The 24,558-nt window shown below is 42.0% G+C and overlaps 1 protein-coding gene across 1 annotated transcript in view; it reads right to left on the reverse strand.

Moving 5' to 3' along the window:
• Positions 1–426: 426 nt before the first annotated feature.
• Positions 427–24,558, reverse strand: part of CDHR3 (cadherin related family member 3) — a 30,073-nt gene continuing 5,941 nt past the window's right edge. The window contains 16 exon segments of the mRNA XM_054399728.1: positions 427–604; positions 2,225–2,495; positions 3,911–3,959; positions 4,750–4,781; positions 7,144–7,339; positions 10,673–10,917; positions 12,378–12,549; positions 14,091–14,317; positions 14,734–14,832; positions 14,965–15,064; positions 16,098–16,266; positions 16,427–16,616; positions 17,663–17,811; positions 20,249–20,353; positions 20,440–20,534; positions 21,023–21,108. Of these exon segments, the coding sequence (XP_054255703.1) occupies positions 427–604; positions 2,225–2,495; positions 3,911–3,959; positions 4,750–4,781; positions 7,144–7,339; positions 10,673–10,917; positions 12,378–12,549; positions 14,091–14,317; positions 14,734–14,832; positions 14,965–15,064; positions 16,098–16,266; positions 16,427–16,616; positions 17,663–17,811; positions 20,249–20,353; positions 20,440–20,534; positions 21,023–21,108 (2,363 nt within the window).

Raw genomic sequence — 24,558 nt, forward strand, 5'->3', positions numbered from 1 at the left:
GGGATCAAGGAGAATAGCAAATTTTTTAGACATGCAGCAGCAGAAAATTAAAACTAAAGAGAGTGAGGGTATTAATCAAGGGCAACAAGGCTGGGGAGGGATCTGGAGCGCAAGCACGCGTGGAGTGGCAGCCCCACCTATAGGCAGCTGCCAGCAAAAGGACAGTGTCTAGGTTCTTCTACGGTGTTGCTAGAGATTCAGTACCAAAGTGCCATGGGCTCTCACTGCTGCCGCCTTGTGGGTATGGTGAGGTACTGCTCGCTGCCACATAGTGCTAAGGGGTCTGAGGGTTTGGAGGCATTTAAAGATGTTTGGAGGCATCTAAAGTGGGTCCTGGGGCTTCTGGAGGCTCCCTTGGGAGCTGCTGGGGGGTCTCTGGAGGGTCCTGAATGAGCTGGGGGGAGGGGAGCAATCTCAGTGTGGTTTTCATGGCTCGCTCAGGTCCCCACAGTGTCTAGGCTCTATGGCGTTTCTAGGGATTCGCAATGAAGTGCGACGGCCGCTCACTGCTGCCGCCTTGTGGATATGGTGAGGTACTGCTTGCTGCCACATACTGCTAAGGGTCTGAAGGTCCTCTAAAGGGGATTTGGAGTTGTCTAATTTTCTGCAGCAACAGAAAATTAAAACTAAAGAGAGTAAGGGTATTAATCAAGGGCAACAAGGCTGGGGAGGGGGCTGGATCACAATCCTGTGAGGAGAGGCTGAGAGAGCTGGGGGTGTTTAGCCTTGAGAAGAGGAGGCTCAGGGGAGACCTCATTGCTCTCTACAACTACCTGAAGGGAGGTTGTAGCCAGGTGGGGGTTGGTCTCTTCTCCCAGGCAACCAGTGACAGAACAAGAGGACACAGTCTCAAGCTGCACCAGGGGAAGTTTAAGCTGGATGTTAGGAAGAAATTTTTCATAGAAAGAGAGACTGGCCATTGGAATGGGCTGCCCAGGGAGGTGGTGGAGTCCCCATCTCTGGAAGTGTTTTTAAAAAGACTGGATGAAGCACTTAGTGCCATGGTCTAATTGATTAGATGGCGTTGTGTGATAGGTTGAGCTTGATGATCTTGAAGGTCTTTTCCAACCTGGGTGATTCTGTGATTCTGTAATAGTTCAGAAGTAACTAATCTGCTTTGAGTACATGAAATAAAGACATTGTAAAGTGCTTAGAATTTATTTTCAAATTTTTCATAGAGTATCTCAGAAAAATCTAACTTGTTTTAACAACAGAACATAAAACTTGCTTGGAGTAGATACATGCAGTGAATTAATGTCTCAAGACCTTTTAGAAGCGGGTAACATGAAGTCTTGCTGATGAGGCAAAGGGATGCCACAGAAACCAGAGGACAGAAGCAATGTAACAGTGCCATTATCAGAGAGGCAAAAGAGAAATAAATGGAATAATGAAATGGAATAATAAAGATACTAATCTGTCTAAAGAGGAAAGATTTAAAACATCAGAATGCACAAGTGAACAAAACAATGCAAAGATAGTAGAGACCAGACAAACAGCTAATAATATGGTCAGAAAAATGCAGCCTCTTATGTCACAAACTACCTGTAGACATCTCTTTGGCAGGTGACATTTATTTAATAAGGGAGGCTGAGAACCAGTCCCCCACCTAGAGTTTCCAACATTACAGCAAAGCTGATGAGTGGACATTGTGGTCCCATGCAATGGTGTTTCCTCTGCCTTAATCACTTCCCTGACTTAATCATTCTCTCTTCAGGTAACACAGATTTAACATCCCCGTGGGTAGCTTGCTGTCAAAGCGATACAAAGATCAGTTATTGCAGTACTACCAGCTCCCACAGAATTTCTCTGTGTCACTGGAAAACTACCTGCTTTCTATGGAGGAATATATTGTATTCACAGCAAATGAATGCAAGCAGTAATGAGCTGGAGCTCATTTGTGCAAAGAGTCAAGCAACACTATAACAACCACCACAGACACAGTGAACTGACAGCATGCACAGAGTATGAAATTATTCTTTCCTGTATCTGTCACTGTGGTGTTCATGGCTTGCTGGATTTCTGACTGTGCAATTAAATGGCACCTTATGTTTTACAGATGAGCTACAAAGAGAAAAAGCATATCTAACTTGCTCTTCAGAGCAGGCATTATTTGGGAGATGCCTTGGAGTCTCAGGCTGCCTTAAGGGCAACAAAGAGGACGTCAGTATCTACCTAGGGGAGCTGGTGAGGGTGATGACCCTCCTGTCCTGACCCATCTCCCCACCCCTGCTTTTGTAATCTCATTCCATCCTGGCCTGATGTTTCAGCTTGCCCTGCCAAGGGCTTCGCAGTGAATTTTTTTTCTGCGGTCAGCTCTTTCTTCTTCTCTGAAGGCTCCTTTACGCCTGGTGCCTCTGCTCTGTCTCTCCCTTGGCCACTGTTGTCCATGGCACTGGCTGTTAGCTGCCTGACCAGTGCTGGCTGAAGGGATTCGTTGCTTTTCTTCCACCTCCGGGCACCCGACCGTGTATTAAATTCATACATTTTGCCAGTAACTTGCAAGGGAGAAAAGAGAAGCGATTAAAATCACTCCTGCCTTAGTAGATTAAGACTTGACAGATTTCCTCAGGATTGAGTTGAAATGTGAAACAGGAGGCACCTAGAAAAACAGCTGTTTGGGATGTAGCTCAAGAGGGAAAGCCTCTTGCTTGAGTGGGGAACTGGGCATCATGGTGGCCACTCAGGGAAGATACTATTTAATCAATATAAAAACTGGCTCTGCAGTTGGTGGAATATGACTATTGAAAACATCCCTATTCCAAAACAGGGACCTTCTTATCATCCTATACCTCTATCCATGGACACTGTAATAAGCGCATCCATAACTCCTAGTCTTTAGGAATAATTCTCCCAAACCTTTTGCCTTGGACTATGCTGGCCAAGGCCTTTGCATTTGTATGTTGTTATTTTAACAAGTAGAGTTTTCTGCCTGAGGTAGCAAACCTGTTAGGAGCACAAAATGTTACATAAATCTTGCAGACCATGTCAGGTCCTGTAATTTGACTTCCACAGGGGTGGAAGTCTGGCCAGATGAATCAGAGCATTCAGTCAAGCCTGCCTCCTTCTGGACTGTTTTTAAACCTATTAATTGGGACCTATTAGCTAAAAACTATTTTGACTGACTGGTACATTTTACCACTTCCTCCCTGTGCATGCTGAGGCCCTCAGCCATAAGACACAGAGTTTGCCATGGTAATGCCAGGCAGGGCATTACTGTGCGGGGCTCAGGCAGGAGCCTCCAGGAGCCTCCTCTTCACCCTAGGCCACTTCTCACAGGATCCCATCACCAGCTTTGTTGGCATTTTCTGGAAAGGATTCATCAGCAAAATGTCTTTCTTGCAGAGAGAAGCCCAAAACTGAACACAGTATTTGAGATGCTTCGTCACCAGTGCCCAGCACAGGGGCACAATCACTTCCCTATGCCTGATGGCCACACTGCTCCAGATACAGTCCAGGATGCTGTTGGCCTTCTTGGCCACCTGAGCACACTGCTTGCTCATGTTCAGCCAGCTGTCAGCTGCTACCCCAAGATCTCTCCCTGCCAAGCAACTTTCCAGCCACCCTGCCCCGAGCCTATAGCAATGCATGGGATTGTTGTGACCCAAACACAGGCCCTGGCTCTTGGCCTTGTTGAACACTATACTTTTCCCCTCAATTCATTGATCCTGCCTGTCCAGATCCCTCTGCAGAGCCTTCCTGACCTCCAGCAGAGGGACACCCCTGATGTGCAAACTTACTGAGGTTACACTCAATCCCCTTGTCACTATCTGTGAAACATAGCTCCCAGCTGCTCTCCTTGGGAACAGCAAACTTGAAATATGAAAAGTAAATGTTGAACCATATTTAAATGAAGTAATCCAGCTTGTTTTCAGCCAAACATTCACATCCACTGGTAATTACTTTTTGTTACCTGGGTCTCTCGCTTCTCCATCAAAGACAGTGTTTAGCTTTGTCATCGTCTATGAAAAGAGACAAAGTATGAAATTAACTCTGTGAATTAGTTTAGGAGGAGCAGTCACTTGGAAATGGTGACCTACATGGATGGAGGTGAATTTGTATGACCTGCATATTACATTTCTATAACCTGGGTTTAATCCAAACTGCCAGCGAAAGCCGTTTGTGGTGTAGGGTGTTGCCACTAGATTTTCACAGAAAGGATCTTGCAGTCAAATTACACAGTGGGGATGGGCAAAACTGGGTTTTGTTTGTAGGTGTTACAGTTTGAAGGGGGAACTTTAGCCTAGATCCTGACAGCAAAGACTGAAAGTAAAATAAATTACCACTGGATGTAAAAGAAAAATAATAATAAGGGCTATATATAATTCTTTGGATTGCTAATGGGGATATAGAGAAGAGGCATAAACAGCTCTTTTGTTTTTTCTCCTGGTGCTCCTGCTTGCAACTCTCTCTCTCTTCTCATGGCCTTGCCAGGGGTATCTGTTTTGACTACTGTGTGAGGGAACAGGAAGGAGGAAGGGAGTGGGGGAGGAGGTGAACAGATCCATCCAGGGGGTTCTGAAGAGTTTCTGTGTTGTTTATAACTCATATATATATAATATCGTACATATGTTGTATATTTTGTGCATATTCATTGCATTTCATATGTCTGGATTGTAGTTTGCTTGTGAATATAGCTACATTTGCTTTCATTCCAAACTGACCTGGTCTGGCAATTTATTTTGGGGGTAATTTTCTCCAAATTGGTTGGGGGATAGTTTCAACCCACCACCATAGGCTAGTGGTACTTACCACAAACACTTCTTTCTTAGGTTTCTTCTTTCCTACAGAAAGAAAAATACACATTATGAAAAAAACAGATTCTTCTGCCAACATTTCCTCAAACATACAGATAGTCTTGTCACTCAAATTCTGAGATAGCTCAGATTTCTCTTTTCAAATGCTGATCCAGCTCAGAGTTCTCTCTTTTCAAATGCTGATCTCTCATACTGTTTCAAAAGCAAATTTTTTCAGAGTATTTTGGAGTAAGAATACAGAGTTACCAATGACTTAATCAAAAGTTTAGCCTTGAAAAGTCACATTCCTTGAGAATGGTTTTTACCTAAGTTAATATGTTCACACAAGTAATTTAGTAGATTAATAGATTTTTAAGACTGAAAGGACCATGAAATCACTTAGCCAGTCCTCTCATCAGTGTTACTTAGTCTCAGTACGTTCATAGCAGGTCAAATTTATCTGTCTAGAAATGAATATACAAATTTTACAGCAAATCCTAAACAAGGTCTTGTTGTGAAGTATTAGACTTTAGAAAAGAAGTACATACCTGACACATTTATCCTGTGATTAAAATAAATAAATAAATAAAATCAGCATGCAGTTAACAACCATCATAGTTTCACCTCCATAAAAACAGACAAGCTACATCCTGTGAGATTCAGCTGGGATTCTTATCACCAGTTCCTAAATTTCTTGCACACACCATTTGTTTATCATCACAGTTACACCTCTTTACATTTACTATAATTTCCAAATGTAAGTCCAAATCCCCAGAATATCAATAGAAATCCTTATCTTCATTTTGAGAATGCCAGATGCTCCAGACCACTGGACCTCAGCTGCTTCCCACAATGAACCAATGCCACTTCTAGGTATTTCCATGCATTTTGCCAAGCACAAGCTGGGCAAAATCCAGGAAATCTGCAGCTGTTTTGCCAGAGGAAAGAATTTGGCAGGAGCACCAAAGTTTGGAAACCACTCTGGGATTTGTTGCTAAGACAGGGCAAAATGCATCCTGCAACTACCTAGATGGGAGCTCCTCCGGACTGGGAGCCAAATACAAACCATTTTATTTTTGTTCAGCACAGTTATGCTTGGATGCTGGGTGCTTCTTACAAGCACAGGTACCTTTAGAAGATGTAAGTGCTACTTTTACCTTCAGCAGATGCTAATGATAATAAATCCATGCACATTTTGTCTCATTTCATATAATTGAGGTACTGGAGCGTGTGTCCAGAGAAGGGCAACGAAGCTGGTGGACAGTCTGGAGAACAAGTCTTAGGAGGAGCAGCTGAGGGAAGTGGGATTTTTTAGTCTGAAAAAGAGGCTGAGGGGAGATCTCATTGCTCTTTGAAACCAGCTGAAAGGAGATTGTAATGAGGTGGGTGTTGGTCCCTTCTCCCTAGTATCAAGTGATAGAATGAGAGGAAATGGCCACATGTTGCACCACAGGAGGTATAAACTGGAGATGAGGAAAAAAATTCTTTACTGAAAAAGTGGTTGGGCATTAGAAGACACTCAGGGAGGTTGTAGAGACACTGTCCCTGGATGAGTGTCTAGTTTAGAGCTCTATTGCTCCAAAAGGGGCAAAAGAATAACGCTCTAAAAAATGGATTGGATAGTAATGGAAAGATTAAATGGAAAAGCAATTCATATACTACAAAAACTGCAAAGCATAGTGGTGAGCATAGAAAAGCATAGCAAAGTTCCTTTACACCAGACCAAAAGAAAAAAAAAGAGACCAACACTTCCCCTCTCCCAACCTGGGGTTCACCAAAAACCCCAGGGATATATCTTCCACCCCACTGTTGCTAAACTGGTTTCAGGCTGGCCAAGCCTGAACTGTCCCCCTGCTTTTTACCCTGGCATTAGGCCTAAGCAGATCAAGACTACACAGGGAAAAAAAAAGTTACTCAGGCCAAAGAGGCCTCTAATACTCCCCCATTGTTACCAGATAAGAGAGCATCTCTCTCCCACGGGATCAGAGAGGGAAGAAAGAGAAAGACAGGAACTTTGCAGGCAGATTGATAAGGGTGCAGGATTTATGGGTAGCAATACACTATTGCCTGTGTCCACCCACTGGGCTGGAAACTCTAGACACTGGAGGTCTCAACTCTGTGGCTTCTTTTTTGGAGGTACCTAGCCTAAACGGCCACAATGCATTAAAAAAATTGTGTAGACATGTCAGTATGCGACATGGTTTAACGGGCATGGTGGTGTAACGGCAAAGGATTCACTGATCTTAGAGGTTGCTTCCAATTGAAAGAGTTCTATGACTGTACGGATAACACCGCATCACAGCGTAGCTGATAACAGCATTTACTGTACCGCCATAAAACCATCAAAGCAGAGATTTCGTTACGGACTGAAGTTACCCTGTGACTGTCAGGCGTTTCTCTAGCACGGCACTTGGGAGGACTCACAGAGGCACGTTGTCTATTTTTCCTGCCAGAGGGCAGCGAGTGCGGGCCCACGTCGAGAGCAAGACCCCCAGGTATCCCAGCAGGCTGAGGAGCAGCAAGCTGCCAAGGCTGACGACGAACGGCACGTACCACGCCGACTCAGAGTAGACGTTTTCTCTTTTTGTCACAATGGTGAAGGCAGGCTTTTAAAACAAAATAGGAAAAGCTCTTGAACACTGACTCCAGCAGCACCTTCTTTCTGGGTGAATTTCTGCAGTGAAAGACCTGGCCTGAGATCACCTCAAGTCTACGCAGAGGGAGATGGCATCTGCTCTGATTCACAGAATCAGCCAGGTTGGAAGAGACCTCCAAGACCATCAAGTCCAACCGATCACCTAACCCTAACTAAGCAACTAGACCATGGCACTAAGTGCCTCACCCAGGCTTTTCTTAAACATCTCCAGGGTCGTCAATTCCACCACCTCCCTGGGCAGCCCATTCCAATGTGCAACCTCTCTTTTCGTGAAGAACTTCTTTCTAAGACCAAGCCTAAACTTCCCCTTGCACAGCTTGAGACTGTGTCCTCTTGTTCTGTTGCTGGTTGCCTGGGAGAAGAGACCAACCCCCACCTGGCTACAACCACACTTCAGGTAGTTGTAGATGGCAATAAGGTCTCCCCTGAGCCTCCTCCTCTCCAGGCTGAACAACCCCAGCTCCCTCAGCTGCTCCTCATAGGAACATATGCTCCAGACCCTTCACCAGCTTTGATGCCCTCATACTGCCTGCTGACTGCCAACGCAGTTCAAATGACTTAGATGGACTATCAAGTTACAGGCCAACCAAAAAGCTGGTGTGGTGGCAGGGCCAAACGGGCCCAAAACAAACCCAGAACAATTCCTGGGATGTCCAGACATGATCCCTCTCTCCCACTCCCTCCTGCAGGAGTCCAGGGAAACATGGGAAAAGGACAAAAGAACCAGGCACCAGAAAGTCTTTGTAAACAAAGGGACGTGTTCTCCCTTTATGGTAAAAGAGCATGTGCACTGGCCATGATTCTCCACAATTTTCCATATTAATAAATAATTATTAATATTTTTGTTAATATCATATTTTCCATATTAATTATTTCATAATCATAACAGCTGGTCAAGTGGAGCCCAACTGCAATACAAAGAGGAGGTTCCACATTTTTCAGAAAGTAAATTCAATGTCTTACATTAAAACAAGTATGCCTTGGTGGGGTGATAAAAAGCCTCTGATGGCCTTAGAAGATGAGTGCATGTTATTTTAGTTCAGAAAATACTGCCATTGCTAAGAGAATGATTTCTTTTTTTGTTATTTGAAGGCAAAACTGGAAGTAGGTCATCTTCACTACAGTAAACGGTTTGGCTCTCTTTGTGAGAGACATTGACCCCACAGAGGAACTGGATTATTGTATTAAAAATAATTAATCTTTTTTTTTTTTTCTGTCTGTGACTCGTTCCAGAAGGGAAAACAACACATTTCTTCAGTAGCTGGAATCTCTCACATCTTTCCAAGTGCCAGAGGGGACATTTCTGAGCTGGTAAGCCACTTGAAACTAGCAACTAATTTATTAATGTCCCATCATGAAAATGTCCTCAAACAGATCAGAAACTACTCATTTGTTCTGCATGGGTTATTAGCTGTTGTGGTACTATTGGTGTTAATAATCTAATAAACTCTTCATTTAATTTTTTTCTTTTTTTTTTTTTTGTGTAGGAGACTTCTAATCACATTGCATATGAAAATTAGTAGGGTATCTATTTCTTTCCTGTGTAATGGTACTTTGAAATAGCCTAAATAGCCTTGTACATCCAATCATTAGGTAAGATCTCAGATACTTTCAAGATCAGCATCACAACTCTCTCCTGACTGTGAGTCATTACAAGTGAGTTTTTCCAAGGAGGCTTTTTCTCTACACTACCAGCTTTCCAGTATCGGATGCATCAAGCTGCTGCACTGAATACATGTAAAGGGTAGTGGTGAGAGAAACTGCTGTAATGAAAGTGTTCTTCCGGGAAACAGACTGAAAGTGGAAGGCTGATATCTCTGGGGATGAAGATTAATGCTGTGGGATATGGTCTAGACCATTTGTATTTGGGGTAAAGCACAGGAAAGAAATGCAGGATAAGTTTTGTTATTTAGCTTAACTTTTCATTTCCAAATCAGGTAGTGGGAGGAAAAGCATTAGATAATGACAGGAATGTAAATCTGTCTGCAAGTTTGGCTTTAAAGATTTTCAGAGCAAAATTATCCAGACTTGCTTGTGCTCTTTGAATGATCATCTGGTTTTGGTTCAGTAGGCTCTACCAGATCCAGACCATTTTACAGTTACTAGCTCTTTTACTCCTTCATCAACATATTCATATTTTCATTCCTGCATGCAAGAGAATAAAAGAAGTGATGCCAAAAAAGGCCAATTCTTTACAGTGAGGGTGCTGAGACACTGAACCGGCTGCCCAGGGAGGTTTTGGATGCCTCTCCCTGGAGGTACTCAAGGACATGTTAGGGCAATCTTTTCTGGTGGAAGGTGTCCCTGCCCATGGTGGGGGGTTGGAACTAGATGGGTTTCAAGGTCCCTTCCAACCCAAACCATTCTATGAGCTGCAAGGAGGAAGAAAATGTATTGACTCTGCTTGAGGAAGAGGTAGTATAGCAGGGACTGGCACAAGTGTGGTCTGTACCCCCAGGCTATGCCACTTCTGCAAGGAGAATGAAGGAAACTCTGTTCAGTTTCTGCAGCAGACTGATACAATCAGCTCCAAAATCAGACTGGTGAGCCAAAGATTGCCTGGGAGACTATTCGGAGAATGCCAAACGCTGTGCAGGCTTCCACTGCTCAGCTGTGGGCTGCTATGTGGGCAGAGGGCTGAGGAAAGACCACGTCCAGGTATTTGCTGTCTGAAACCTCAGTTACATGCTAAGCTTGTATGCAACCCCTTCAGTTCCCGACTGGCAGCTTGACGTTTTACATGACAGGATGGGGAAAGAAAAAAAAAGTCCCTTTCCAGTGGTGAGGATTTCTTGTCATTGCCTGTTCCAACTTCTCTATCCACAGATTAATGATCCTCAGTGCTAAAGAAGTGCACAGATGTACAGAGCAGCTAAGGGAGATAATAGCTACAAATGCATGACAAATGCATGAGGTAATTTTATGGTTCCAGGCGAACCTTAACCACTTCCCTTTCCTTATAAATAAGGCTGCCAAAATCTTTAACTTTACAGTTGCATGGCAATGGCAGCATGCCCAGCTACTTTCCTTTTTTGGTTTAGAACCTGAAGTATCTAACATATTATGAACTCTGTACCTGGGACCAATGCTTTATGGTGCAAAGCACATCAGCCACCTCTGGCTTCAATGTAAAAAAACAGCACAGGGTTCAGCAGCTCCCAGGACTGGACACCCTGTAGGTTCTTTTTGTTTTGCATACACCTACCCTCTTTCCTTCAAGTAAAGACTCGAGATCAGCCTGTAAAAGAAATGTGGAACTATACATAAATTTCATTGAACTTACTGTTGTGGTAGTGACAGTAGTTGGGTTTGGGATAACTCTGATGCTTAAAGTCACCATTCCAGTTTTAATGAGGTGTGTAGTTTTGTCCCTGGCAGAGAGCAAATTGTCATCTGTTATATAGACACGTAGCCTGTAGATCCATTTTGTGTCAAGTCCACTCTCATAGTCAAACCTCGAAGCAAGAATCAGCCAAGATATGTTGGAGCCAGCACTTGGTGAAAAGGTGAAATGATTGTTCACATTGCCTGCAAAATAATGACATCAAAACTCAAAAGAGTTTATTTTAATCCTATATTAAAGATGCTGCAAACTCATTATGGGTCACTATACATCTATGCAGTGAAGTATCATGAAAAGGAATGGCTGCTCGGTTTTACTGTTGCCACATAAAATAATTTAAAACAAAACAATCATAAAAGCATTATCATATAGAATAAGACCCATATGGGGACACAGCTGAGAAAGGAATGTGAAAACACTTCATCATCATAGGGCAGACAAGAGGTCACCTCAATGGCCTGGAGAGCACCCAGAAGGAGCAGCACATAGCTGGGGTGAAGACCTTATGCTGTTGCACTACAGGAGTGTAGCCTAGGACACGTGGACACTAGTGGTATCTCCAGAGGCAACTTCAGCCTCTAACCATGGCTTCTCCTGCTGCTTTTAAACAGGTCCCTCACAAGAGACTTAATGACATGAGAATGTTAATTATCTCCAAAACTCCCCAGTCATCATGTTCTTTCCATTTAGCTGGAGATCAGCTATTGGCTTGGGCTGTGGGTAAGCCAGCACCATCTATTAGTCTCCAAACAGACTGCATGGATCAGAGGCATCAAAAGGCACCATGTGTTCTTTGGTTTTACTCTTGTTGCCCCATAGACCTGCAGAGAAACAACATTGTCTATTGTACAATACAAAATGGGCTGCTTTGTGGCTCAGAGACCAGTTACATGGCACATTTCACATGTGTACATCCTAAACTGGGCCTGTGGTCACATCTTGATCTATTAATATAAACATGACTTTGTATGGCTTTGTATGTAAATACTGCTGCTACAGAGCTCATCTGCAGCACTAAGGGGCTGCAATAGGACAGAAATTCTCTTTTTATATGCTCACAGCTGACACCTGGACAATCTGCTCCTTCCATCTCAGCAGTCACTTCAGCAGCAATAAAAGGAATTGTCCTAGGAGAATGAGTTCCCTTTTTTGTGAAGCCAAAGTTATCCCAAACTATTGCTCTTCTTCAAGAGAATGAAGAGTATTACTAGGTTCAAACACCTATTCTTAAAATGGAGGCTTAATGCATATAGCATGGATCTAGAAAACATGGGTTTAAAAGTGAGGTATGCACAGTAACAGAACACAGTATAGCTTCTCAAGATTTCAGCTGTAATTGGAAGGTAAACTTGACCTTGCATAGCATTCTAGCTCATCCTTCTGAAGTCTTTGTCAACTGTGTAATCAATTGTCAATTAATTAATACTGTAGGCAATCCAGTCTTGCAATGGAATGGTTCTAGGTGGTGGCAGCAGTAGCCAACTTGTGGAGAGACATCTCTTTTCATAAGCAGCAAAGTAATGATGTGCAGAACTTATGGATCAAATCTGTCTCACCATGAGGAGCAGCATGTAAATTGCTAGATGTTTATTTACAAATCAAAGCAAACCATCAGCATTCACTAGTTTCTTGGACTGCTCAGTACCTTCGTTAATGAAGTAACGGAAAGACCTAGGATCGGAGTCGCGATCTTGACATTCAATCTTGAAGCCATTAATATTGGTCCCAACAGCTAAAGTGACTGGGACTTGAAATGAGTAGAAATTTGGCAAACAAACTGGTTCTTCATCATTTACTTCCAAAACATTGACAGTTACCTGAAAGAATAGAGCAACAGCAAGCTGAATCTCCTCTGCTGTGCTGAGCCAGAAACTGGTTGGCTTTGCCCAGTTGGTCTTTTGATCAACAGCAGTTGAAAATAAAAGAATCTTCCATCTATTTTAGTTTCTACTAGAAAACATCTCTGATAATTTGACCTTCAGGTCTTGTAATCAGCATTCTTTTGGTAACAGGCTCCTTACCCTGAACAATATTCTCAAACTCCAGGGGCTTCGAGCTGATGTAGCTGTCTGTTCACTTGATTTATGTCATAGGCAGAATAAGAACTAATAGTATAGTAAATAATAAATAGTAAATAAATAATAGTATAGTAAAAAATAGTAGTAACATTAAACTTTCTTTCAAACCTCTCAAATTGCTCCACAGTCATGAATTAGGGATCTTGGCACATTTAATAATTCAGATCACCAACAGTGGAAGGAAGGAAGAAAGACTTTATAGTCTGTTGCCTGGGACAAAGAAATGCTGATAATGGTTTTCTGTGTGGCTAGGAGCACCACAGGTAGCACCAAATGTGCTTAATGTCATCTGGGATTAGCTAGCTGAGAGGAAACGATTATGCTCCTCAAAGCTCTTTTCCCTAATGTCTGTTGGACTTTAATAAGCAACAGATGAACTTCTCATTGTTAAAAGGTCTTGGTGCTGAATTTTCTTTAGTCATCACCTTGATAGTTGTTCTGTCTGGTTCTTAGCTGGACTAGAGAGGAGGCCTGTATTTTCAGCAGATGTGCAAAAGTCAAATGTAAGGCTGTCACGAGAGAGGAGATGTGGAGTATGTGAAGCCTAGCAGGCTTCTGTGAAAGAAGTGTCTATAAAACACCTTTGTGAATACACAGTCTGTATTTGTTTTCTTCTGAATAAAGTAGGTGTGGGTAGCAAACAACCACACCCATACTGTTTAATGTTATCATGGTCCTTAGCATGCTCTTGGCTCCTGCCAGGTAGCAAGGCTTCATCTCAACTAGCTGTGTCCATATGGACACAGCTGCATTGGGCTAGAGTCTGACAGGTTTGGGAAGCCTTCATCCCATCCCCAAAGTATTCAGTATGTCCCCTCAATTCTCATGTTATTTTGAGCACTCTGCAGTGAAAAAAAAATCACATATAAAATCAAATGTAAGTTTGAAACCCAAGGAGCACTACCAAGGATGCAAAAAGGACTTAGCCACATGGCTAAAATTAGGTTTACTACCTCACCTCAAAACTTTGTCCTTTCTCTATTTTATTGTACATTTGTAGCCATAAATAATATCTTTTATGGCCTAGGGCACAGAAAACAATTGTGCTGCCCAGGTAAAATCAGAAAAAAACTGAGGTACAAAACCCACAGAGTTAAAAATACTAAGATATTACTTTAATCCTTTCTGTAAGAAATAAATACTGAATGAATTATCACCTCATTCAACTAATATACTAGTCTGTGCGGGGGTGGAGTTGTCTATTTTCAGGCAAAATGCCTTGTTGTTCTTGCCAGGAAGACAACAGAGATAATGGGAAGAAGTAGGGTGGATTTACTCACAGAGGCTGTTGCAGTCTTCTCTTGGTCTGAAGCCTGTACTGTGAGAATGTGTTTCTTTGCTGTTTCATAGTCTAATTGACCTAAAATTTTCAAGTCTCCTTTGGTTGGGCTGATCCAGAAAATATTTGTATAATCCGTGGTATCACCTCCAGATACAATGGAATAAGTGATGACACTGGGTGGCCAGTCCTTATCTATGGCATTCACTCTTCCAATGCTGGATCCAACTGGGAGACATAAAATGTGTATTTCATTAATATTTTAGGAAAAAGGAGGTACAGAGTAGTTACTCCAACTAAAAATTGATTGAACTGCACATTTGGTTTAGTGTTTGTCACCCCCAAAATGTAAAGAAATGGTGTGAGAAACATACACCATGCTGTGTAATGGGCTTGCCTGGTATCAATTGTGGTAGTTTGGGGCTGTGCCTAGAATAATTTTCTATAGCTCTTGAACAGCTCTTCTATAGTACAACTGGGGTTGGTGCTAGCTTTGTGTATTTAAGGGTAGTAGGTGGTTGGAAGGTGAGACCCTAACTGAGTATAAAATTTGAGACATTGTCCTCATTGAACTACATGCAAATCCATTTAGAATGCAGAGTTACTTACCAAGGTTATTTCTAGCATGCAGGTGCTTACAGTACCTTTAGTAATTTCTGGAACATTAAATTCATAAGATAAGTTACTGAAGACTGGAAGAAATTCATTCACTGGTTTTATCCTGATGTAAATGTAGATGGTATCTGGAAATAGAAGGTTAAATCATAGTTAAGCGTGTCTGTGAATTTTTCTCATGCATATATTCAAAACACATTCCTCTCTCCGTGTTGTTAGCACACCTGTAAACATGAAAGAACTGCAAAAGGGATACTTGCTTGAATAGTCAGGACGGGCAATATCTTGCACCCTGACAGTCAGAGAATAAACTTCAAGTCCTAGATTGACTGGGTTTTCCAAATCAATACTTCCAGTCATCTAAATCAAAAAGAAAAGCAACTATATTTAAACCCTGTTACATAAAGCAATAACATACATGACAGCCTGGTCTCCCCATTGGATTTATAGAATTGCTCTGTAGGATTAATACACATGTACTGTCTGATGTCGCTTGACGAGTCAAGACTTTCCTTCTGCCAACAAAATTTCTTGCCCTTTTGTGCAGGAAGTGCTCATGCTAGACCTCTGCCCCTTGTTGGCTAGACAAGAACCTGCTATTGCTAAATAGTAACAGCTGAGCTCCTGCTTGCAGAAGTATTAGAAGTATTAGCAATCATGTTGTTATTAAATGGTGGTTCCTGCAGATTTAAATTCTAATCTCTTGAATACCTTCTTCAGGAAGGAGGCAGCAGGACTAAAGCAAAGGCATTTGCTGTTAATCACCTACAGGATGAACAGGAGGATAGGACACTTCATATAGCCTGTTACATCATAGATCACAGTATCACAGTATATCAGAGGTTGGAAGGGACCTCAAGAGATCATTGGGTCCAACCCCCCTACCAGAGCAGGATCAGTTAGGGTAGTCTGCACAGGAATGCATCCAGATGGGTTTTGAAAGTCTCCAGAGGAGACTCCACAACCCCCCTGGGCAGCCTGTTCCAGTGCTCCGTCACCCTCACTGTAAAGAAGTTTCTCCTCATGTTGAGGTGAAATCTTCTATGTTCAAGTTTGAACCCATTGTTCCTTGTCCTATCACTGTGAACCACCGAAAAGAGCCTGGCCCCCTCCACTTAACACCCACCCCTCAGATTTGTTTTATCAAGTCTCTCTACCACACTTAATTAAAACTGGAGAAAACAGTTCTCTATTAACCAAATTCTGTAGAATCCATAGAAAGAGTTCTAGGTAGTATGTAGTTTACATCTAATCAAAAGATTAATTCTCCGTGTCACACCACTGTGACACAAATTACATTTTTGGGGTGGAGGGGAAGTTTCTTGTACTTACACTATTTCATAAACTGACTTCTGAAATGGTACAAGCTAACATAAAGCTGCAAAAGACTGACCACAAGTCTTCCAGCCACAGCAGACTCCAGAGCGAAGTTATTGCTTCCAAAACCAGATAATCCAGTGAAATTAAATCGATTGTTTGAAGGATCAACATCAATATCGTGACAGAAATCTCTAAGATGAAAAAGAAATGTCCCAGCAACTGTGTTTTCATTTGCCTCTTCCCTGTTTAAAACAAACACATTTTCCATGAGAACAGCTTAACCTAGCACACAGTGCTCAGAGAATTGGATTCTCTTCCTGCCAGTACGTAAAAGTGTGTGCTTTAAATGCAAGACATTTATACTAGATAATATGTGAAAAAAATTACTCAGACCCTCAATACCTGAAGGTAGAAGGATGGCATTTAGGTGAGTTGTCATTGATATCATCGATAATGATTGTGATCTCCATTTCACTGTGGTGACCAGTGCTGGGACTGTCCTCCACTCGAATTATTAATGAGATGTTAGGATGGAGCCGCAGCTGATCAGCATCTCGGTCAATTCTTTCAGTCACCTGCAACATTCCAGTTGCTAGGCAGAATGCAGCCAAAAGTTAGATGTTTGCCACAGAGAGGAGTAACAAATGCTTGTACTGTGCACACAAAAGCACAGGGAAGCTCAGCAACAGGTAACACAATAAAGTCTTCTATTACGTGCTAATCCTGGCTGGTTTAGTTACTTTTCAAAATTGTAAAAAATGGTTTTGGAAGTTCTACTTAAATGCTAGACAAACATTGCTCAACATATACCATAGGAGGACTCTGCAGATGGCTTGGAAAGCAGCTCTCAAAGAGCTTATGCAAGTCAGAGTAGAGCTCTTCAGCTCCTTCACTTTCTAGCATTATTGTTCAAGCATCCTTCAGCACCTCTAAATCTACTCACACTTCAACAGCACAACAGTATAATACAGAGTACAAAGGAGGTTATATACACTTTGCCTTTCAGAGTATAATTGAGGTAGAAGGCGGAAGTACATATCCCAATAGAAAATCCATACAATTCATGTCCCCCACAGCACTATGTTATGTGGCACCTCTGACAGCTGTCATGAGCAGTTCTAAAGTAATAGCAGATCGAGCAAAGCAGTCTTTGAATGCCAGCCCTGGAATAAAATCTCAGGGCACTGGTGTATGCACTTCAGAAAGCAAAAGGAGACTAGCACTCTCTTGGAGGGCCTTGCATGAGAAGTGCCATGAACTGAGCAATGAAGCTGAGGTGCAGATTTGCTGTGTGCCTGAGTATTTGTGTGGATTTCAGACAGGAGGGAGGACATTAAGGTCTAATCATGTGCAGCTATTTCAAGAGCTCCAAAAGGATCACTGCAGCCAAGAGCTCGTCACTCTCCAGCCATAACTCAGTATTGGTGAAGAAGTTGCCTTTGGTCTACTTCTTCAAGAAATCCTACAAAATCTTGGTCAAGTTACCCCATAGTTTGATCCTAATAACATACCAAGCATTTCTTATTTCCAGGGGTATCTGTAGAATTAAGCAAGTAAATTTAAAACCGAGGAAAAACATTTGCTGCAGAGTAGCCACTTCTTTTTAAGTGTCAGAAAGCACACATATGTTTGCCTTACATGGATTTATGGAGAAATATCTGTTAGAATATGGGATGCTGAAGAAAAGTCTGCCAGGAGACTCTTCATCATCAGGATCTTTAGCTGTTATATGGGCAACAATCGTGCCTGGGCTTAGCTCCTCTGGAATCCTGTAGTTTCTTTGTTTTCTACAAAATAAAACAAAATTCAACACAGTGAGCATCTGTGTTTTCAAGGGCACCTGCTTACACACTTATCTGAGCATCCACTTGTAGCAGGAGAGCCCTGTCCAAGCTGAACTCAGAAATAGCAAATGCATTTCAAACACCCCAATCACTGGCTCTGCCAGCTGAGTTTGGGACTTGGTAATAAAGCATGACATAGCCATACACCTGACTGCCCTTCCCCCACAACTTTTTCACAGTAAAAAATATTTTGACTTTCACAAACTCATGGAAACTGAGGATGGAAGGGGCTGGTAAGTCATGCAGTCCACCTCCCTAAGGAGCCATCAGCTTATAAAGCTATTTGCCTTAATTTCTTCATTTTCCAAGAGGAAAACAAAATAGAAGCAATAATGTAATTAACCGTATTCTGGAATGAATGCTGGAGGCTTGTATAGTATATTAAAAAGCTGAGTTGCCCCTGTAGTAAGTGGAGGCAAGGAGGAGCAGTCTTATGGTTATCCAACAGATGAATATACTCCAGCTTTCTAACAACTTCTGGCTGTCTGATTCATTTTACATAAAGAAAATCATTCTTTACTGCTGCTGTTTGGTATCACAGCAGTCACAAATTTCCCATGAATTAAGAGAGTTTTATAGCTCAGATGTAGTCTGGCACACAATTGTACGTGATTACCTTATAGTCAATGTGAAAAGCTGCCTGCTCACATGGGTATTAAGGTATGTAATCACGGCATTTGAACCGCGTGCAAAAGCAGGCAGGGGCAAGCACGTCAAAATTGTGCAAGGAATTTCTGAAGAGTGCTTTGCACCACTGTAACATACGTAACAATTCCTACATGGAGGAGGGAGGTCCTCAAGTGTTCAAAAAAGCATAGGAAGCATGTTTGAAGGCTGAATTATTTTCGGCCTTCTTATGCCACCACTTAGCTAACTGGCTAATCTGCAATGCCCAGTGTAGGAAAGCGTGAGCCCTTTGTTGCTCTCTGAATACCAACATAGTGACACATGCAGCAGAGAATTGCAGAAACAGAAGATCTCCACTTGCAATTTTGGAAGTGGTTAAGAAGAAAATGTTTTGCCAGCTCATTAAGAGGCAAGCATAGGGTTTTCAGAGTAAAAACCTCTAATTTACAGAAGGAAGTAAAGGAGCAGTTTGTGAAGGCTGCATGAAGAATGTGTTTTGTTATTCTACTTCACTCTTGGCATTGGATCTCTTACTTCCTTGTTCTCCTGTTGATCCCAGAGTTGCTCAGAAACAGAAGAGTTCTATTAACATTGCAGACATAAAGATAAATAAATAGAAATGTCATAATTTGGAGGACATTATCTAGAGCACAAGGTGCAAACATTGGCACATGGAAGACTGATCCTGCATGTACCACTGCAGTAACGTGGAGCAAGCTGTTAACTTTATTGGAGCAAGCTGTTAACTTTATCGCTATTTCAAATGAGGTTCAAGTAACAACAACAACAAATCCATGTCTGTTTCTAACATTTCATACTTCTGTTTCTTCAGATTATCTACTCTTTTACCTAGCAAGATCCTTAGCCTTAGCCCAGGAGCTGTGCATAGCTCTGGTTCCACAAAATATGTGGAAGATTGCTCCAAACAATTGTCTGGAAGCATCATGGCATGTCCCAGGTGCTACCATGTATCCTGTTTTGCATAGACAGCATAATAAACATTCTCAGCAGGGACCTTCTAATGCCACAGGATCAGGAGACGTAAAGAGTGTCTTGTATCCAATCAATGTCTCATGCAAGTCAAAACCATAAACCAACAACACAATCAGAACAACTGTGATAATCGTCAAGATTCTGCTTCAGCAAGTAATTCATTCTGCCTTCCACTGCAAAAAGAGCCTCCTGGTGACACACATTCTTTCCCATTTCTCCAAATTTTCAGCAATATTCCTGATTCCATTAGGCTTCAAAGCCATTTTTTACTTGTCTGACACAATTTCCTGATTATGTTTCTAAGATCACAGGGGGATTGTTTAGAAGTGTGTCTGGGAACACAGATCCAAAGTGAGCCCTTTTCTTGTCCAGACAGTTCAGCGTCGGTATGGTGAAATGCACATCTGCATGACGCATTCTATATGATTGTATTCACATAAGTTTCATTGCCTTGTTTGAACTAATCCAAAGGTCTTTGCACAGCTTTAACTTCTCTAACTACTAACAAACACAACAAGCTTGCCTGGCTGTTCTCCAGGATGAAGGCAGAGACTTGAAACTCTTAAGAATATAAAAATAAAGAACAGAGGGAAATTAGGGTAAAGCTTTGAAGTAAGGCAACAGGAATCGTTTAAAAAAAAATCAGTAGTATTTTGTTATTATATTTATTTGCCCTTACATTATGCCCTTGCATCAGTGCCAAAGCAGTAAATCTGAGGAAAAGTCTACATTTTTAATACAGCAGAAGTTTTTCACTCACGTGGTAAAGTAAGGTCTTTCGTCATTGACATTAATTATATTTATTTGCACTGACTTAGTCGAGTTGAGTCCACCTGGATCTGTTACCGTTATATTTAAAAAGTACCTGTCAAATAAGAAAACAAAATAAGAACAGTTCTGTGACTTGCAGGAAAACATTTCTCTGCCTACCATAATAAAATACATTCTCACCAATGTGACCCATTCTCATAATCAAATTCTTCTGTAGAAAAAATGGCTCCACTTTCCGTGACCAAGAACGGCACTTGTGCAGGGAGCAGTGAATACTGAAACAAAGAGAGCAAGAAATTAGACTTTGGAGCTTTAAACATCCCTCCACTCATTCCTTGCCTTGTAGAACATACCAAGTTATAGTACAGTATTTACCTCAAACGCACAGATGCCAGCACAAGCACTCATCATCCAAGCTGAATAAGCTCAGACTTAGTTGGATGCACTTAGCTTGCCAGTGGCAGTCACAGATACTGAACTACATTAACAGCTATACTAATACCCGTTAGATGTGGAGAATGGGATCTCAAAATGCAATTTATGCCCCAAAACACTGAGGCTGGGTTGTCTTAGTTTCTTATTGAAAATGCTTCTTTTTTTCCTGACTTTTCCTGTATTCCTTGTAAGGAAGGTAGGTGTTGAAAGATGCTGCCAATTAGCAGTTCAGATACAGTAGATTATATTCTCTCTCTTGTGTGTTTTGTTTTTTTTTGTTTATTTGTTTGGGGTTTTTTTGTTATATTTTTTCTTTAATACAACTTACTTTGAGTTTAGCATTTTCAGGGTCAGCTGCATCAGTTTGGTAAATGCATCCTGGAGGGGTTCGTTCCAAGACATAGATAGTGACAGCTGCATGGATAGAAGTGTACTTGTTAACTGGGTAGAAGACGTCAAACTTACTCATACACAGAAGGTGTCCACACATATTACTGCCTGTGAATGTCTTTTCACAGGTATAATTCTAAAACCATCACAAAGAGCAGAAATATTCAAAAGATAAAAAGGAACCAGTTGCTACCAGGCAGCCATCACTGAGAGCAGCCATATAATTTGTGCCTTTGGGAGAAAGAATGATTTCTAAATATAGCCTATTCTGAGCTCCTCATAAAGGATGGAGTAAAGTGATGACTTGGGCTACAACTGTGTCTTTCTTTACTATGCAGATGGAGTGAACATAACTCTGTGCTACGTTGTCATCACCACTCCCCCCTCTCCCCTGCCAGGAGAGCTCAAAGCCTCTGTTTTTCGTATAAGTTAAACAACTTGTTGAAGGTTTGCCTTATTAAGGCTGTACCGAATTGCAAGCTGTACTGCTTTACACACCAGGAATTCTCACAGCTGGCTTGTCCCATACTGACCCACTCTCAACTGGCTTATCTTTCCTTGGCTAGAGGTATTAACAGAACAACAGATATTTAGACAACATTATTTGCTTTATGCCCTTTTGTATCTGCTGGACCTGCTGTTTCCAGACCATTAATTTTCACTGTGATCCCTGCTGACTGCTGCTGCTCTTTAGAGCAGTGGGAATCCCAGAGTAGTGTAATGAGTTGTTCCCAGAGGACAAGAACATGAACATAAAGTTTAATGAGAGGGAGATGCATTTTCATACGTGGCTAATGTGCAATTACTGTGTAATTGTAGCTGGTACTGTTAACTAAAGCCACATGATTAGACAGATCAGACATTTGTGCTCACCCTAGCTGACAGTTAAGCTGGTGCACTTGTTTCTAACAAGCTCCCACATAGAGTGTGTTTCATGCTCTGCTGATCCCCTGAAGTGTCACATTTAATTATTATTAGATTCCAGCAGCACCCATGATATGCAAGACAGCAGCTACACACAGAAGATGACACAGTCTCTTCCCTGGAGGAAGATAATTTGCTTTACAAACTAATCATTGTATGGAAGCAGAAATATCAATGTGCTTAAGAGGCATTTGTGAAGCCAGCTGAATTTGAGTAGGCCTGGTCTGAACCTATCAGATTTGACAAGCCCTGCCCTCTGCAGCAGCCAGAAGTCAAGGCTGCAGTCATGCTGTGCTGCTGACCACCCCAAGGCCTGCAAGTCACAAAGCAGTGCAGGGGCTTCAGCAGCCAGCTCCAAACACCTACCATAAACAGACCACAGTCTGACTTTTTCAGATTAAAAAAAAAAAAAAGGAAAACAAAAACAAACAAACAAAAAACCCCAAACAATTGAATATTGTATTGCTGAATATTTTTCTATACAGTGCTGTCTGGACTTCAAACAGACTCTCAGTATCTCATGAAATAATAAGTGCACATTTTTTACTCACTACCTGAAGAGATCTGTCTCTGAGTGAAGACATAAAAAATACATCACTATGCTCTGTCCCATTATGATACAATTTTTCCATGTTGCTCTCGTTACTCAAGGAACAGGAGAAGTTTGATCAGAGAGCAAAACAATTATTTCCTATCCTTTTTATTTATCACACTGTCACTCATACTATGTACTGCATGGCCTGCATAGCCTGCACTGAGGGCAGACCCTCCAGACTCCTTCCTAAGGCACGCACTCCTCCATATTGCAGCTTTGGCTATGATATGAAAGTAAAATTGGTTAATGCCATCTGCCCCAAGAAGGAGAGAGAGAGAGAGGGAAGTCTTTGCATCTTTTCATTTGCCTCACCACACGCTACATCCTCTGAGATCATAGAATCACAGAACGGTTGGAAGTGACCTCTGGAGATCATCTAGTCCAATTCTCTTCTAACACAGGTTCACCTAGATCAAATTGCACAGGAATGCATCCAAGTGGCTTCTAAAAGTCTCCAGAGAAGGAGACTCCAGAGGTTGCTCTCTGGGCACCCTGTTCCAATGTTCAATCAGCCTCAAAGTAAAGAAGTTTCTCCTTATGTTCAAGAGAAACCTCTTGTGTTCTATTTTATATTCATTGCCCCTCATCCCACCACTGGCCACCACTGAAAAGAGTCCAGCCCTATCCTCATGATATCTACCCTTTAGATATTTATATGCATTTACAAGATTCCCCCTCAGTCTTCTATTTTCCACAATAAAGAGCCCAAGGTCACTCAGCTTGTCTTCTAATCCAGCTGCAGTCCCCTAATCTTCTTCAAAGCCCTCCATTGGACTCTTTCCAGTAGTCCTCTGTCCCTCATGAACTGGGGAGCCCAGAGACCTGGACACAATAATCCAGCAGTAGCCTCACTAGAGCAGGGTAGAAGAGGAAGAAACCTCCCTCAGCCTGCTGGCCACACTCTTCTTAATTCACCCTAAGATACCATTGGCCCTCTTGGCCACAAGTGCACATTAGATAGCCCCTGGTTTTGTCCAGGGGGGTTCTTGTGTTGTTTATAAGTTGTAAATACATGTAAATACTGTCTATTTTGTACATATTCATTGCATTTCATATTTCTAGATTGTAGTTTTGCTTGTAAATAGAGCTTCATTTGCTTCCATCCCACTGAGCTACTCTGGCAATTTTATTTTGGTGGGTAATTTTCTCAAATTAATTGGGGGGTAATTTGAACCAACCATCACTCTATTCCTTCATCCAGGTGATTGATGAGCAGTTTAACTAGAGTAGACCCTTCTCATGGTTTGACAGGGTGTCTTTAAAAAATAAACCCCAGAGGTGAGATCTCCAGGAGCTCCAGAGCATTCAGCGAGTCCTGCCCAGTGGGCAATTATGTTATTTCATTCCCAGAACACCTGCACCTAGCCTCTATAAACTGGCAGCACAAGCTGCCTCTGCCCTTTCCCCCTCTTCCCTCCCTCTCTCCTTCCCGATGCTGCTCCCTTATCTTTGCAGTCTCAGGGGCCTGCAGCTGACGAGCTGGATTTTAGCTGCCTCGTATAGGTTCAGTAATAGATGGGGTGCAGAGAGGCATATGGAGAGGGCATTCAGGCCTGGGATTGTTGGCCAGGTTTTGGTGGAGATTTGTACAGTTTTTGGCCTAAGGAGTTGGGTTTTTTTATAAAGATGAACCATGGATTTCTTTGTATTTTATATGCTTTGCACTGGAGCACGTAGTTTATGAATAGCACTTCCAATAATATTCTGTATTTCTAGCCAAACCTGTGTGGAGTTTTTCTTTAATTCTTTTGAGAAGAATTATGGAGCCTGTCTTGCTCCCTTAACCCAAGACAACCCTGTACTGCACACAAGTCCAACCAGACCCTGTGCTTCTCAGCACAACTCCCTGCCTTTTGTCATTCAGCCAGCTCTCAATCCTCCTCATTGTCTACTAATATTCCACCTAATTTCTCATGTGTAATTGCAACACACAGATGGCAAAGCAATATCTTTAT

Source organism: Indicator indicator, chromosome 3 (assembly GCF_027791375.1).
Source record: "Indicator indicator isolate 239-I01 chromosome 3, UM_Iind_1.1, whole genome shotgun sequence".
Classification (NCBI taxonomy): Eukaryota; Metazoa; Chordata; class Aves; order Piciformes; family Indicatoridae; genus Indicator; species Indicator indicator.